The sequence below is a fragment of the Vicia villosa genome, linkage group LG2 (assembly GCF_029867415.1).
Source record: "Vicia villosa cultivar HV-30 ecotype Madison, WI linkage group LG2, Vvil1.0, whole genome shotgun sequence".
In the NCBI taxonomy this organism is placed as follows: domain Eukaryota; kingdom Viridiplantae; phylum Streptophyta; class Magnoliopsida; order Fabales; family Fabaceae; genus Vicia; species Vicia villosa.
In genome coordinates, this window is record NC_081181.1 from 157,646,028 (window position 1) to 157,662,878 (window position 16,851).

The 16,851-nt window shown below is 31.8% G+C and overlaps 2 protein-coding genes across 2 annotated transcripts; one reads left to right on the forward strand and one right to left on the reverse strand.

Annotated features, from left to right (window-relative positions):
- The first annotated feature begins 5,524 nt into the window (after positions 1–5,524).
- LOC131647192 (DNA repair RAD52-like protein 2, chloroplastic) lies at positions 5,525–8,107 on the forward strand. Its single transcript, XM_058917105.1, has 4 exons — positions 5,525–6,022; positions 6,118–6,155; positions 6,279–6,370; positions 7,529–8,107. The coding sequence occupies exons 1-4, from the start codon at positions 5,685–5,687 to the stop codon at positions 7,679–7,681; spliced, it is 621 nt and encodes a 206-aa protein (XP_058773088.1). The 5' UTR covers positions 5,525–5,684; the 3' UTR covers positions 7,682–8,107.
- Positions 8,108–11,073: 2,966 nt separating this feature from the next.
- On the reverse strand, positions 11,074–16,524 carry LOC131652684 (U2 small nuclear ribonucleoprotein A'). The gene is made up of 9 exons (XM_058922625.1): positions 16,416–16,524; positions 15,705–15,790; positions 15,542–15,582; positions 15,286–15,415; positions 14,970–15,175; positions 14,355–14,528; positions 12,880–12,930; positions 12,421–12,573; positions 11,074–11,366 (listed from the first exon to the last, which is right to left on the reverse strand). The coding sequence occupies exons 2-9, from the start codon at positions 15,784–15,786 to the stop codon at positions 11,361–11,363; spliced, it is 843 nt and encodes a 280-aa protein (XP_058778608.1). The 5' UTR covers positions 15,787–15,790; positions 16,416–16,524; the 3' UTR covers positions 11,074–11,360.
- Between the last annotated feature and the right edge of the window lie 327 nt (positions 16,525–16,851).

Consider the following 16,851-nt stretch of genomic DNA (forward strand, 5'->3'; position numbering starts at 1 on the left):
TCGCTCTCTTGGCGCTAAGACAAATCTAATAAAAATGAACTTTATAAAAATGAGAGATAGAAAGGTAGAAAAGAGTTTATATTCCAAAAAAATAGTGGTGTTTTGAAATGAGGAGAAGTCTCATTTATATAGAAAAATATGGATAAAAAAAGGCAACATTCCATGGGGTTTTCATCCTTTTAATCTATTAAATTCATGTCATAATTGATTAGCTTAACCCATAAAAAAACTTTGAATTTCAACGCCACTTAATCAATTATAAACCTCCTTATTAGATTATGAGGAGTTACACTTTATTAGTCGATAAGAAAAAAAAAGGCTTAATCAATTAACCAATGTATTTTGTCTTTCTAATTGATCAAACAAGCTTCTTAATTGTTCAAACATTTACCCAAATTGGTTTTATAAAGGTTTATAAAAAAATATGAGAGGTTTGAAATACCTTTTTGTGTGTGCGTGCATTGCCTTAGTACCTCGAGACCTAGTCTTGCTTCATTTTAGTTAACTTGTTAAAAACTATAAGTGCAAGATCAGACAAACTTTCACAACTTCAAACTTCAAGTTCATATCTTCACATCTTTAAGTTTTTGCATGATTAAACTTTGCCTATCACTTCCAATGTGAACTTGAGACACTTTTCCACGTGTTTGCTTCTTTAATGATGAGACTTGATATATTTTCTTTCTTGTTTAGTTGTCATCATCAAAAACAATGGAAGACATTACCTGCATAACACATAGAACCACACACTGAACATTACAAACTAGTCTGTAAATTGAAGAGGTCTTGTATGGTTTAAGTACTTTGATTTATACATGCTTCAGATTGGCTACAAAAGGCGTGAGTATGAGTGTTGCGTTTATGCTATAAGCCTTAATTATGTTTTTTTTATTTTTGTGTAATTGTATATTAATGACATGTTGATTGCTCTTAATCACTTATATGGCATTATGTTGGTGACATGTTGATTGTTTCTAATCATATACTCCCTGTAAATGAACTGGAAATCATGTTAAGAAGGAGTTTGACATGATATAATTAGGTGTTTCATATAAGATTCTTGGTATGGAAATTCATAGGGATACAAGTAATAGAAACTTATGACTCTCTGAAAAATCATATTGAAAAGGTGCTAGACAAGTTTGATATGATTAATTCAAAGGCTGAGAGTACTAAATTGTAGAATCACTTTAAGCTCTCATTGGATCAGTGTCTAAAGACAGACGCACAAGCTGAGTATATGTAAATGGTTACTTATGCTAGTGTTGTTGGTTGTTTAATGTATGTCATGCTTTACACTAAACCAGATTTGGCACAAGTTGTAAGTCAAGTTTGTAAGTTTATGTCAAAATCGAGTAAGCGTCATTGGGAAGCACTTAAGTGAATTTTCAGGTACTTGAAGGTACAATAGGTCATAATATCATGTTCAAAAGTGAATATGTAAATCATTTAGTTGTATGATAAGTTGATCTATACTAAGTTAATGATATGGGTGATAGAAGGTTTACAACAGGGTATGTCTTTATTTTAGCAGTATGACCTATTTATTGGAAATCATCGATTTAATCCATATTGATCATGTTAAAAACTAAACCAGAATACATGACAACACGTGAAACTACCGAAGAAGCCTTATGAATTATATAATTCGTGGGAGAGTTAAGTGTTGAGAAAAGTGGAGTTTGGTTGCATTATGATAGTCATAGTGTCATTTATTCAGTAAACAAATAGGTTTATCATGCAAGAACCAAGCATATTTATATGAGGTTTCACATGATCAAAGAGTTACTTACATCTGGACAAATATTGCTTGAAAATGATCAAATTTTAGAGAATGTGGTTCATATGTTGATCAAGCCAATCATCAACGACAAGTTTAAACAATGCTTAAACTTGTTACATGTTTCTCTATGTAAAGCAACATATACACCTCCTTTATTTTCAGGATGTGATCCTCGTGTAGGATGTCTTCATAGGTATTTGATATTTACCAATGTGGAGATTGTTGAGTATTATTTAAAAGTAAGAATATATAAATTATAATAGGGGTGTTCAAAATCAAACTGACCCAATAGAAAACCGCAAAACTAAACCAAACCAAACCAAAACCGCAAAAAAACTGTATTTGGTTCTAATGTGTTAAACTGTATTTTTTTAACAAACCGCTAGTAGCTCAATTGGTAGCAGGAATTGCTATGAATACGTACTTAACCCCTAGGTACGTGGTTCGATTCCTGCGGAAGACAAAAACAATATTTCCTGGGCAGCCGGTAAGCGGACCTAGGGGGAGTGGAATTTATAAATGTGTGTTGAGTATGGCTAATATATACGTAGATATTGAAGGGAGGTACGATTCAGGAGTATTATTCAAAATTGAGTCGTAGTATTATATATATGGCTTGTAACACTATAAACCTAATTCATCAAACATTTTAAAGGAACCATAACTGCTATATAGTCGTAGAGGTAGGCATCATTGGTCGAACAAATATTTTAAAAACTGAATCAAACTGGCGGTTCAACCGGTTGGACCACAAATTAAAGATAAATCCAGTTGGGTCAATCTTTCAAAATCACTTGTGGTTCAAAATTGGCCACAAATTAAAGATAAATCCAGTTGGGCCAATCTTTCAAAATCACTTGTGGTTCAAAATTGGAATAGAATCGAAAAAATCGGATCGAAACATCCAAAATCATTCGAATCATAGAACCGAAGTCAACTTTATAAAACCACCCAGTTTAAAAAAATACATCAAGTTGCCATTTTTTAATAAAAAAATTTAATGTGTAAATATCAAAACTTAACGTACATTCCCCACTCGATCAACCAGACTCCATTACAAACATACAAATTTCTAAATTTTGTCACTCCGTTATGGTTTTTCTTTCTAAATTTCTAAGTGTATGATATTGTTTATTTTTTGTATTCTATCTTTTAGTTTTATAATTCTTAATTATTTAAACTTTATTTTAATTATTATGTTCTATTATTTTACTTTTGATTTGAATTAATTTAACTTATTTTATTATAATTCTTTAATTTGCTCAAATTATTCTTAAATGAAAGTTGAAATAAAGTGTACAACTATGTTGTGTTATTATATGTACAATTGCTATTGTTATATCAAGTTTGTAATGGATTTTTAAAATATTTATTTTATTAAGTTGTAAATATATGATTATGTGTGACATATCTATCAAAAATTAATTTTATATTATTAATTTATTTAATAAACGGTTTAAACGTAAATTTAACCGGTTGAACCAATTAAATCTTAAATCAGAAGGCTCACCGGTTCAATCTCCGACCTAATTTTTAAAACATTAGGTCGAACTATATTAATAAAGATCAATCATATTTATTATCTTTAACTTTTATTTTTCATTAATCTTCTGTACTAGTTGATGTTGTAACATTTACATCCGTCTGTATGTGTATGTATTTACCCATGTAGTTCATGTACAAATCAATATCAATTATGCAAGAAAAATGAAAACTAGAAACTCACTTACCAATAAAATATAGTAGTAATGGTCAACGGCAAGGAAAAAGGAAAAAACTTATTTTTCTAATTGACCTCAAGTCTAGTGGTACCAATGTGATAATGAGATATTAAATATTTTGGATGTGAAAATTTGTTGCAGTCTTATTATTTGGAAGAGACATCTACTTAAAAAGAGAAGTGTGAATGTTGTATATAAGCTCTCTTTACATTTGATTCACAACGAATGCGAGACTATATTACAACCGAAACAGTTATCAACAAAAAATAAGCTAAATTACTTTTTTTAAGTTTTTTAAATGTAACAAGTGAGTCTTTTATATTTTAATTATAACAATTGAATCCTTTTTCGCTATATATTGGTCCTTTATGTAAACTAACGTCTGCACCGTTGATTTTTTTCTCAAAATTCTTTTCAAAAAAACTGAAGTAACATTAATGATACTGATATGTCACGTAACATAGGTCAAAGAGCATCATTAAATCATATAATAAAATTTTTCAGAATTTTTTAGTGCTCAAAAGTATTTTTAAACTAATTAAAATGAACACAAAAGAAGAAATTAAAGAAAAATAGTAAAACAGAAAATAAAATTCTCATTTACACGAAGTGTAAAATGAGAAGAAAATTTTTTAGAAATTTTTTCATAATTTTTGGACAAAAACGAATTTAATATGAATTTTAAAAGTTAAAATAAAATTAATAGAACAAAATAAAGTAGAAATAGGTCAACGAGTAACTAACATAAAAGATCCACATGTAACAAAAAAATATAAAATCCTGACTTATTACAATTAAATAACTTAAATCAAAAAATAATATCCTCTTTTTCTTAAATCAAAAGTCACTTTGTACAATTAATTTCTTTAAAATTATTAAGCACTTTACGATTTCATTTTAATATTATTGATTTTTTCTTAATATATTGTGTTATTTATTACTATTCACTTTTGAATTATTTTAATTTCTATGTAATTAATGAATATATATTATATTTACATCATTTTTATTTGTCATATATATTGGAATATTTTATATAATATATTATTATTTTAATAAATACTATGCGAGCACATATATTTTAATTATATTAGCTATTTTATTAATTAACTGACTTATATAATTAAGTGATTAAATAAAGTTAAAAAAATTAATTAGATTTTATTTAGAAATTAATTAATTAATTAATTAAATATAAGCTTAAATATGAGTGGAGACTGAGATGAATCATTTTGAAATAATAGAAACCTAATTAATCATCACTCTATAAATAGGTTATAGGTTATGTTCTCCAATACTATAACACAAACATTGTTTACTTCTTCTCTTTCATCTAAAAAGTATTTAAGACATTATAAATACTAGTAGTTGAGAAAGAATTATACAAACCATTGGATATTCTTATTCTCACTTAACCTTCTTATAGGTCATTTCATTAGATACACGTATAACTTCCGCATAAATTATATGTTATACTTAACTGCATATATTTAATTGACTATTGGGGAAGAATGGAATAGTAGTGAAAGACTTGTGAATGAACTTTTTATTTCTTGTTATATTTAATTAATATCTATTAAGATTTGTGAGGTGAAGTTGATGAGAAAAAGTTGAAAATTTTGGTTGAAAAATGATAACAAAAATTTAAATGAATTTGACTAGGCTATGGAAACCATTCAATATTCAACAAACCTCAATATTCAACAAGACAACAATTGTAGTTGAGAGTTAAGACTATCCACCCAACAGTTGAACCCTTTTTCTCAACTTAGTCAACTTTCACTTGCGAATAAAATATATGAATGAATAAATTTAACATTGTTATAAAAAATTTGGGGTGCAATTAAAAAAATTAAATAAAAATAAAAAAAATTATAAAATTATTTTATACGTCAATAAATTAATCATTACATATATTCTGCAATTAAATTTAAAATTACTGGTATGATATGGTAGAATAATTAATTTTTAAAAGTGAATTCACTATCCGCACCCCTTTGAAGATTGTTTCTTCACTACTATCGTTCCTCTCCCCTACCAACCCCAGTCTTATTCATTCCCTTTTTCTCACCAAACCACCACAAACTATTCTTTTTTCTTCCTTCTTCTTCTTTCTCCCCCACAAAACCCCTCAACAAAATTTCCCAAATTACGCTTCCCAAAACTCGATCCCTTACTTGATGGCGTTTTCACTCTGCAAAACGATTCCCTTCACTTCATTCTCCAACCACACCACCACCAAAAGCGGTCTCATCGAACCATCACTAGGGTTCACCAGAAGAATGAGCATCGGCGTTCTCAAGTGCTCTCTCGAACGCAACAACAGCGACGGAAAGAAAGCAAACGTAGTATCCAATTCCAATTACGTAGTTCCGATTGACGATTCCCTTTCGTTCTCCAATTCATCCGCAACCATAACTCGTCCTTTAGCTGAAATTCTTAGAGACCTTAACAAGAAAATTCCGGATACTATTGTTAAACCACCTCACGATCCATCCTCACCCACCTTCATTCCCTGGTAATTCAATTCATACAATATATTCTTGATTCAATTATTTTATTATTTTGTTAATAAATTCATTATTCTGCCTCTTCGCTTGTTCGAAATCGAAGGTATCATGCCAATAGGATGCTGAGCTTCTATGCTCCAGGTGCGTTTTTGCATGCGAATTCGTTGTATTTTGTTTTGAATTTATGTGGATATGATAAGAGAGGACTAAATTAAAACTAAACTTTTGAAATTCGAATATGTTTTTTTGTTGTTGTTGTTGCAGGATGGTGTGGAGAGATTCGTGATGTTATTTTCTCTGATAATGGAACTGTGACTGTTGTATACCGTCTTACTGTACGCGGATCTGATGGAGAGGTATGTCTGCTATTGCATTCTTTCATTCATATTTGCTACCTTAGTTCAATTGTGGATTGTTGAAAATTAGCAGATTGTTGTTATAGCACCCATTTACACTATTTTTTTTTACTAAATAGTGTATCGCAGAACAACATTGATCTATCACTTTGTTCAAATTCCGCCACGATATATTGGTTTAGCACCACTGTTTAACAACATTGATCTATTTTTGTTCTTTTGTCCTTTTTGCTTAACATGTTTAACTTGAATTGCCTCAACTTATTGCCAGAGGACATGTAATTTTCTCAATGGCCCATCATTCTGATTTAAAGCTTCTCTTCTTATTGTATTCAATATCATCTTGCCTGCTGGCTGTTATGCATTTCATATTGTCTCAGCTTTTGTGTGTGCCACTACCCTTATCAAAAACTTTGTTATGGCCATACTTGTACCCTAAGTCTGAATTCAGATTCGGATTTTTAAGTCTAATAGTACAGTACCTCGTAGATTTTCATTTGTTAGATTCTAAGTCAATATTGTATTCTATATATCAACTCTTTCAAAACATATTTTTGAACACGAATGTGGCCTGTGTGAAGTCACCGATACTATACTACTTGATATTATAAAATGAACTATACAAAAGCTTCCCCTTGTACTTCTAATGCATTCATTCATATTTGGACTTCTATCCTTTTTCCTTCTAAACTACATTTAGTGCAAATTGGACTTTGAACATTATTGTGATCTTAAATTTGCACTGGCTGAACTTACGGACAATATGTGATCTTCTGAACAAACCATTATTCTGATTTAAAGGTTCTACATTCTTATTATATTGAACTGAATATGCAAAAGCCTAATGCTATCCAGGCAGTCTGCTATGCTTATCATATTGTATTGCCTTTTATACATGCCGCTAATTTTATCAAAAGTTTGTTATGTTTTATACTTGTTCCTTAAATTTGAATTCAGACTCGGAATTATTTAAGTCACTATTCAAGCCCAAAAGTCTCTAAAGTTATCAGTTATGTTTGATTATATTTCAATGTTTGATTCTATATATCAATCAACTTTTTTATAAAATATATGAGAACGAAAATGGCCTTTGGGAAGGCATTGCTACTCTGCTTTTTGAAATTGTAAAATGACTGTACTTTTCTTTGTTGATGACAGGCATATCGTGAGTCAACCGGGACGATATCAACTACTGATGCCTCCATTACTGATCCAGTTTCAGCAGCAGAGGAAAATGCTTTCTGTAAAGCATGTGCTCGGTTTGGTCTTGGCTTATACATGTATCATGAAGATAAAACCAGTGGCGTTTGAGCATCCATATTTTTGTTCGGTTTGTTGTGTCTAAATGATATAAATAGAAGTGGGCAAAAGGTGGATGCAAGTACTGTTGTGAAAAACTAGAAGCCATATATCTTTTGTTTTGGATAATTCAAATGCTTATTTGAAAGCATGTTTTTTGTTTGTCACTTAGAATCATGGCTTTATGTTTTCAGAGTTAGTGTGGCCTAAGCCTTAAATTGATATGGGGAAATGAACAATTTCATCATGCTTTTATTTATTTATTGTTAAAGGGAATATCCTTTTTACTGTAAGATGACTACAAGGTGGTGCCCATATGCTTTGAATCCAAGCTGGCTTTGTAAAAGAATAATGATTCGTGAATATGGAATAAAATATTTAAGGATTTGTTGAAGTAAACAACATAATTATGTGTTTATGTATTAGTTGTTTCTATAAGTTCTTATAAGTTATCTTTGATATTTTATTGAAGTTAAAAATAGTTTTTAAACATCTCATATAAAATGGAGGATATCTTTTTGTTTTGTGTCGGTGTAATCTTTTCCACTTTTAGTATAGCACGTTGTGTGACTCTAAGAATGGCTAAAAGTCAAATGTTTTTATAAATTTGACTTTTAGAAAGTACTAGAGATAGGTTTATAAATGATTGACATGTACTAACTTAAACTATTTTTTAAAGAATTTAAAATAATCACACGACAAATAAAACTCAAATACCTTGACTTCTACTCTTTCCAACTGCCTACACATTTTTCATGTTTTGAAAATGAAAAAGTGTGATTTTTACAAAACATGAAAAAGTGTGATTTTTCGGTTGTCATCGCATTAAAAACGTGTCTCTAAGTTGCCTATTAAACCATTCATCTCTCCCAGAATTGAATTCTATTTATCACATTCTTCCAGCTAGTTGCACTATTCAATAATACATATTAATCTTTAGTTGGTTCAGTGGTGATTGACGTTGGATTTAATAAACTCTCGAACAAATTAGACGGTCTTAATGAGCTGGATACTTGTGGTGGTGAAAACTCAACCCAAAAAAAAATACACATCTTGATCTTGTTTATCACGACGATTCAAAATATGAAGCTTTGCATGAATTTATATTTTTTTAATGGCAAATTATTACCAATTAATTATTAGTGTATATTTACACCATTGTCATAACTTATATCCTGAAGCTCCACCGTCCTTAAACTCTTAACTCAGCTGTTTCAAACAAGTTGAACTACACTTTCAAAACTTACCCTCAAGCAAACAAGAAGGAAGCAACACAAGTCAAGAAAATATAAAAGGTAGGTATTCTTAAATTGTTGAAGATAAACTCTCCCGATAACAATGGGAGGAGTGTTCCACCGGGTAACATTAGAAAGAGAAAAGTCAATTTTTGCAAGAGTATCACACTGATTTCCCACTTTAAAGATGTGTTTGATCATAAAGTTGCATGGACTGAGCAATGGAAATACAGTTGCACCATCTATTATAGATTTGTCAAGGGACAATCTGAGGGTTCTTGTAAGTCAAAGTTGCAATTTTTGAATCAGTTTGGATCCAGAGAAAATTCAAGTTCCTATTTTGAGAATTTTTCAATGGCAATGATGATGCTCATAAGTTATGCATAAAGAAAATTCTGCCTACACAAGATGAAAGACCAAGGTTGGTCATTGTTGAGCCATCAGTGTTGCACGTAATCCACAAGGCAATAGGAGGACGCTAAATAATTTTGTTGATTTGAGGTGCTTTAGGATGATGAGTTTGCACTTTAAAGACTTTAAGAATTGTGAAGTCTAACATATATAAGGGTCAGTTGTTAGAGTGGTGGAATTACCTATGATTGAGATTGAAGCAATGATGTTGAATATTAAAGTATTGTGGGAAGGCGGTTGGTTCTTAAATCTAACGGAGTTCCTACAATACCAAATGACACGAAAAATAGCAATGACTGCAGCACAGATGACTAAAGAGCATTGAGAATTACACCATTTCTTGCAAATATTCATGATAGAGGTAAAAGATGTAAGTCAATAGCGTGATTTATGATGTTATGCAACCAGGACCAGGTTTTAAAAATGAATGGACGGGAGTTAAGCATGTCTCATCATAATGTTAGGGTAGATGTATCATTTAAGTGACTAAGAGACCGTATACCTAGACCACCACAAGATATAGGAGATCAGATTGTTTTCCAGGCAACAATTACATGTTTTTTGTTGTTCAAGTCACCACTCCAAGCAAAATTCTTGAACATTGCTTCTAGCTCTTTCAACAAAGACTTGGGCCAAGAATAAATGGTAAAAGAGTAAACCTACATGCTGTGAAAAACACTATGGATAAACTGAGTTCTTCCAGCAAAAGAAAAAGTAATAACCAACCTGAAATAGTCGCATTAGAAATATATTGCCATTTACTTAGAAGTAGGCTCCAATAAAATGGTCGCATTATAGATGAGTCGATCACACGAGTTCGCATAGAAGCCATGCCACTATTTTTTTTATTGTAAAATATTATGGATTTTTCTATAAAATTTGATCTGGGTTGAATTCACTTGGGTTAAGTTTTACTTGCATGGGAAAGAATTGAGGGATTCGAGGAGAGGATTTGAAGAAAAAGAAGAAAAAAAATTAACAGTTTTTAAAATTTTATTTTTATTTAAAATGATAAAAAAAAATAGTTATCATTAATATATTTTTAACTTAAAAACATTATAACATATTATATTCGAAAAGTTTATATAAAAATCCTTCAAATCCATTCTCCAATATAATTTTTAAATTCTCCAAAACTAAGATATTTTGTGTTATAAATAAAAATAAACTTATTATTCTCTCCATTAAAATCCTTCCCTTCATTCTACTTCTCTTTTTAATGTGCTCCCTTCTTTTTCTCAAAAATAAAATGGACCGGCCTAGTTGTTTTCAAGTATTGAAGACTGTATTTATAAAAAAGAAATTATCTATTTATCATAGATCAAGACATATTATCAGTTTGTAAAAGTTAGAGCAAAGACTCAACAACATCTTCTTATTAGGTAGCCAATGTCTTTGGTGAGTTCCTTAATAACTAAGGAATATTTATTAAGTTTATTTAATTAAAATATCAAATAAGTAAATAATTGAGAAGTTATGAGGTAGCCTATTATTCATTTATATAATAAACGTAAGATTTCTACCATATATGAAACTAGAAAATGAAAATTTTATGTAAAAATTAAATTCCCAAAAAATAAAAGTACTTGGACATAATTTATAAAAACATGAAACAAACAATGAAACAAACCATGAAACAAGCCCTCTTTGAGTTAAGACAAGTTAAGGTCAAACATTAACAATTTCTATTCATAACATAGAGTAAGAACAGAAGGACCAATGCTACATACCATTATATATAGAACACGGATGCAACCATATCAATGACTTTGTGGTGCTTAATTCAAATGTATTTAAACAATATTTTCGCTTAAGTATTTATAGACACTAATGGGACTCACAGAAAGGTAAATACTTATGAGTACACTAAAAATTCATGGCTAAGGACAAAAAAAAGGCCCTAATGATTCACTCAACTGTCTACAACCAAATGTAATACATACGTAACCGCTAACACAGTCATTCACTAAGAGGAAAATGAAACCCCCACGGAAAGATACACCATGAAAAACAAACAAGATTCTGAGTGCACCATACTTCCCAGTCTAATCCTGCAAAAAAAAATGTAACGAGAAACATCAGAAATATTAACAGAAGGATATGACCAGAACGCAAAAAAGCAGAGCATAAATGAACATAAACAATTCATATAAAACTATGACCATATCTTATTGCATTTATTCTCTTTAGTTAATCCATATTGGATCTCAATCAAAGACGCCTGTTGTTCTTTTCCTCCTGGCCAAGCATGTGAATAGGTAGAATCTAGGATAAAGTACTATAGAATTTTATATTTGTTACCGCACTCACATTTTTATTTCTAACAAAAATACTTACATTGACTCCTACCAGAGAGACGGACTTCAATACGCGTGCACACTAGAGCCCACTATCCACAATTTCCTTAACTAGAATATGGCCTAGCCTAAAAAGTTTGTTAACAATCTGGTAAATCATGAAATACCAGATTGTTAACTAGAATCCATGATTTTTATTGATTCTTCCCTATTTATGTTATTATATAGTATTTCAAGACTTACCAGACTGTTAAGAAACCTTTTACGCTGTCCTGGGATATCACATGTCAGCCATGTTGGGCCAGATTGGATCGTGTTGGGCCGAAATGGTTTCCAACTTAAATTTTATTAGCCCGACCAATATTTAATATTGGAGTAATTTGGTCAGTCTATTGGATCACACCAACTTAAATTCCTGAACTCAGTAAGACACACTGTCATGAGTCGCTCTCAATCTAACCTCATGCATCCGCGATCATTTCACAGCCCCACCCTCATCAGCCCCAAGTGTCAAAACCTAAGCTGCTCGAGATGGAGAATGTGATTGACAAGAATTTCGAACAGGTAGGTGTGTGGACTAGCCAGAAATTGTGGTACAAATAATCATTTGAATACAATTATATCATTGGTTAAAACTATGATAAAACAGTGATGAGTATGTTAGGCGGCAGCTGCTATAACGTTTAAAATGTAAGTGTGATGAAAGCACAATTGTAGTATAGTAGATGACTAGAACTAAACAGAATGATGATTAATTTATACAAGATACACAGAAAATCTTAAAAGATAGAAGGAAGAGTGGACATACCTCTTCCATTTGAGCACTATCAGTATTTCTCTGCTCTTGTGTATCATTAGATTCAGCAGGAACTGCATCTTCATGTTTTTCATTGACATTATCAGTCATCATATTATCAGTCAAGCTTTTTAGATCTGCAGGAAGTTGCCCAGACTTCAGTGCCTGTTAACATGAAACCCGATTAGATGACATATCATTGATTATTTTGGTACTATTTAAGAAATTTATATTAGAAAGATACAATAAAATAGCCAAGCGAATGTCGTGACAAATTTTCCCCCTGTATCTCCCAAATGACCAAATACATGTATGACAACCCAAATCCCATCCTCCCCATAAGGCGAAAAAACCAGTTTACATAATATGAGCTAACCTAAGCTGACAGAAAAACTGAGATGATGTTTATGAGCCCCAATAGTACACAATTTCACAGGAAGAAATGATTATCCAATTTAAAAAATCAAGTACCTTTTCAAGTCTAGCAACCTCTTCGAGAGTCTGTGAGTTGACAATAGCAGCCTGCACACAGAAGAAACATATAAAACCACAGGTAATCCATCCACAAATAGCTGTTTGATGTACCAGTCACTAAGAGATGGTAACTATAGTTCAGAAGGATGGACATATATGATATAATCCAGAATAAGGTGATTCCTTAGTTCAAGAAAGTATCAAACAGGCATGTAAGATAATTTAAAAGAAAACTGTTTAGTGTACATTAACAACACATACTTATATACTATGTATGGCTGACTTGGCCATCCTAGATTATAACTGGAAGGTTCCAGTAGGTCCTGCTGTTGTTAGTTATAGCCTTCATATTGGTTAGATTGGTTCTTAACTAAAAATAGAAAGTTACAGTTGGCTTGATTGTTTGAGTCTCTAAATGACTCATCACAGTTGAAACCAGTGACTTTCTCATATCACAAAATCTTTAATTTCAGATTCACAAATTATGAGTTTTCTCTATTTTGCTCTCACTTTTGATTCTCCCTCTCGGTTTTCTCTCAAAAATTGAAGTCTTTCACTGCTAATCAATAAAGAGTTAATCACATGAACTGGTGAAACAGAAAGCATATGCGTCTTACATCATAACTCTAACTTATAGGATAATGAGTTACACTTTCAAAATAAGCCACCCTCAAATGCATATAACATAAAGCTCTTGCGATGTATTTCTTAGTTGACAAATAAAAAACATAAACCATTATCAGTTTAATGCAGATCCATGGCATTTACATAAAGGAACTCAACAAGACTAACTGGATGGGTGTTTTTTCTTTAAAGGTTGATGAATAATGAATAGCTATAGTTTTATTCATCTATGAGAAAAGAATTAAAGTAGCAAGAATTAAAAGTAGAAGCGTAGCCAGAACTAAAGTAGAAGAATAATTGCTTCAGGCCAAACACTGGAATTTGATTAGTTTGACACAACAAATGAGATGTGGTAATATTGTCAGTATGCCATTGCGGCCAAAGGTTCTGCCACAGGCCATGCGGGCAATCCCTATACAAATTCCTTACGGTTGGCCAAAAATCCACCATATCATGGCAGAATGGGAGTACCGTGCCACCACCATTTAACAACACTAGTGACTTGTTTTTTATGTAAAAGTTTCCTGTACCATAGTATATGTGATGTATTGGATGCGTGATGTACTACATATCTCAGCTACATAGATAGTTTCTTATATCACAAAGTGTTGCTATAATTTGGAGCAGTTTTTAATGGTTTACCATGAATTATGGGTTAAAAGTTTAACGCAAGTGGGGAATCTTCTCATCTACTACAAGTCTACAATTTTTAAGCTATGTACCCAGTACATTAAAAAGGAAAAACAAAAATTATAGATCTGAATTCTGAGTTCTGATTTGAACACGTGTATGGCACATGGCCAACCCAATTAATGATAAACCTTTTATAAATTCACTTGTAATAATACCTTAATAGCAATAATTTGCTCTGGAGTAGGAGCTGTCACTTTGGGTATCTGTTGTTCCTCCGTAGCCTCAGAAACATCTGAAGTTTCAACAGGTGAAACTGGTTTCGCGGGTATCCTTTGAGCTTCTTCTATAACTTCCTTTGATTCAAACAAATTTTTGGCCTCTAATCGTTCCTATTAAATTTTTAAAAACCATCAAACAAATGAAATACAGATGAAGAGGATGAGTGATTGGTAACAAGATATAATTCCAATAATATACCATAAATTTCCTTTTCTAACACAGTAACCTCTATTAATATGATGAAACAAACTTCATGCATCGACAAATATTAAGTATTATCTGCACCCATGATCTGGTATGTATTTCAAATCATTAAGTCTATGAAGGCTGAGTAAATCAAGGACAAACGCAGTCTGGTAAAAAAAGTAGTCCATCCTCAACAGCTATCTGCAGTTAAATTTCCACAATTTGGTCTTGGTATAAAGAGCCAAGGGTATGTTTTAAAATGAAAATATATCCGTTCAAATTAATTTTCAGAACATCCTATATATGATATTTCAAACAACAAGCAAAGAAAAGATAAATTTGAGTAGTGATAAAGAAAACCTTACCTTATTTTTCACTTTCTTGAAGTCCAAAACTCGGAGGGACTTCAGCTTGTGGATAACATAAAGCCTATAATTCACTTTTTTAGTAATGTTGTTATCAAGAAGACTAAGGAACTGCAGCTTTGGAAGGGATGTCAAAGGATCAATTTCTACTAAGTTTACAATTCTGTTGTTTGTGAGAACTAGTGTGTGTAAATTTGGTAGGAACTCTGAAATACAAATAGCATAGTAAGGTTGAGTTACACATTTGTTGCTTACAGCTAGAAAGCAAGATGGGATAAAGAGAAAGGATGAGATTTAATCAAGATTCAGATCATACCTCCAATATTTGGATTAATTCTAGTAATCCTGTTGTTATTGATAAGTAGTGTACCCAATCGGTTAAGAAATGGTAAGTTTTCTAATTTGACAATCTCATTGTCAGACAAATCTACGGTGTCAAATTGGTCCTGCAAGAAATCCATTACAAAAGAACTCGTATTCATGAACATCAAGTAGACTCATCAAGACAAGATGATCCCTATCAAATCAAAAGAAAGCTCAACAAAGAAAAGGAAGAAGATAAGATTGCAAACCTCGGTGGCACCTAAGTTTTCGATTACAGATATTTTGTTGCCTGCAGACAATATAACATTATGACAAGCTTGCTCTTAAAAGAGAACAGAGAACATTTATTTGTTTGACAAGGAAAAGCGGCAAAAGTGAGTGAAAATGAAAACATGGGGGAAATAGGAATACCTCGAAGGTCTAACTCACGCTCCTTAATGGTATTGAAGAAATGAGGACTTTTCCAGATCAGGTCAGCAGTGAGTCTCACCATCTCCCTATGTTGTCAAAAAGAAACAGATAGTTACTACGAGAACGACTACATTGGATAATGGGCAATGAAATTATGCTCGTCCAAACTACAAAGTAGAGCTAGAAGCACAAGTTAGCCGGCTCATTTAAGCCCTCTAACTAATAACCGTCAGACACTTCACCGACACGGACACGTCTCTTTTTTCTCCAGAGGTGTCGGTACTACATAGCCTCTATGGACAATGACCGCAATAGGCGGTTCATAAATGTGAAAACCCTAACTGCGAGCCAACGGGGCAACCCGCAAGATGAAAATGTGAGTTCGTACCTAAATGGAATTCATATTATTTTGATGTCAAAGGGATAGAACATGAGTCCAAAGCACATACTGAAGCGTAAATAATCACCCTTACAAATCAATAATTTTAAGAACCAACCCTCACAACACCTTTGCAAGTTAATTTGAAATTCAAAATCACATAACCAGAAACAAATCATATTAAAATCATCCTTTCACTGCTATTTCAGAGAGGAATATATTCAGAAATACGATAAATTCAGAACCCTTCACTGCCATGTTTCCCCACTAAGTGACACTCATGTCTAACGAATGAGGTCAAAATCAAAACTTGAAATTCGATAAATACTCACAGGCAGAGTGCAGCAGACGGAGGAACTGGAACGACGGAGGAAGTCGACCGGAGGAAGCCACCGGTGAAAATGGAGAGAGGGAAAACGAAAACGAAAACCTAATGCAGTGTCATATGAATCAAAAGTGTAAACGGGCCGGGCTGAATTTAACGGGCTTTCAGAATACTCCGAAACACCCCCTCTTAGACTTGTTACACCTACCGAACCATACCAAATCATCATTTTACATTTTTTTCTTAACTTTTAAATATTTTTTTGTCAAGTTAAATATTTATTTTTTGCAAATCTTTTTAAAATATATTTATTTTATTATGTATTTCAATTTTTTATTATTTTAATAGTTAGAATTTGAGTTTTTAACTATATTTTGTTAAGAAAAAACAAATATAAGGATATAGCACGAGAACAAAATGACCGGAGAAGCTAATTTGAGAGT

What these genes read in the sequence shown, in the direction of transcription:
- LOC131647192 (XM_058917105.1), top strand. Translation starts at nt 5,685, where the DNA reads ATGGCGTTTTCACTCTGCAAAACGATTCCCTTCACTTCATTCTCCAAC. An exon ending in GCTGAGCTTCTATGCTCCAG is followed by an intron (nt 6,156 to 6,278) that starts GTGCGTTTTTGC and finishes TTGTTGTTGCAG; the next exon opens with GATGGTGTGGAGAGATTCGT. An exon ending in TACGCGGATCTGATGGAGAG is followed by an intron (nt 6,371 to 7,528) that starts GTATGTCTGCTA and finishes TGTTGATGACAG; the next exon opens with GCATATCGTGAGTCAACCGG.
- LOC131652684 (XM_058922625.1), bottom strand. Translation starts at nt 15,786, where the DNA reads ATGGTGAGACTCACTGCTGACCTGATCTGGAAAAGTCCTCATTTCTTC. An exon ending in AGCAAATTATTGCTATTAAG is followed by an intron (nt 12,931 to 14,354) that starts GTATTATTACAA and finishes TTCTGTGTGCAG; the next exon opens with GCTGCTATTGTCAACTCACA. An exon ending in AGGTTGCTAGACTTGAAAAG is followed by an intron (nt 12,574 to 12,879) that starts GTACTTGATTTT and finishes TCATGTTAACAG; the next exon opens with GCACTGAAGTCTGGGCAACT.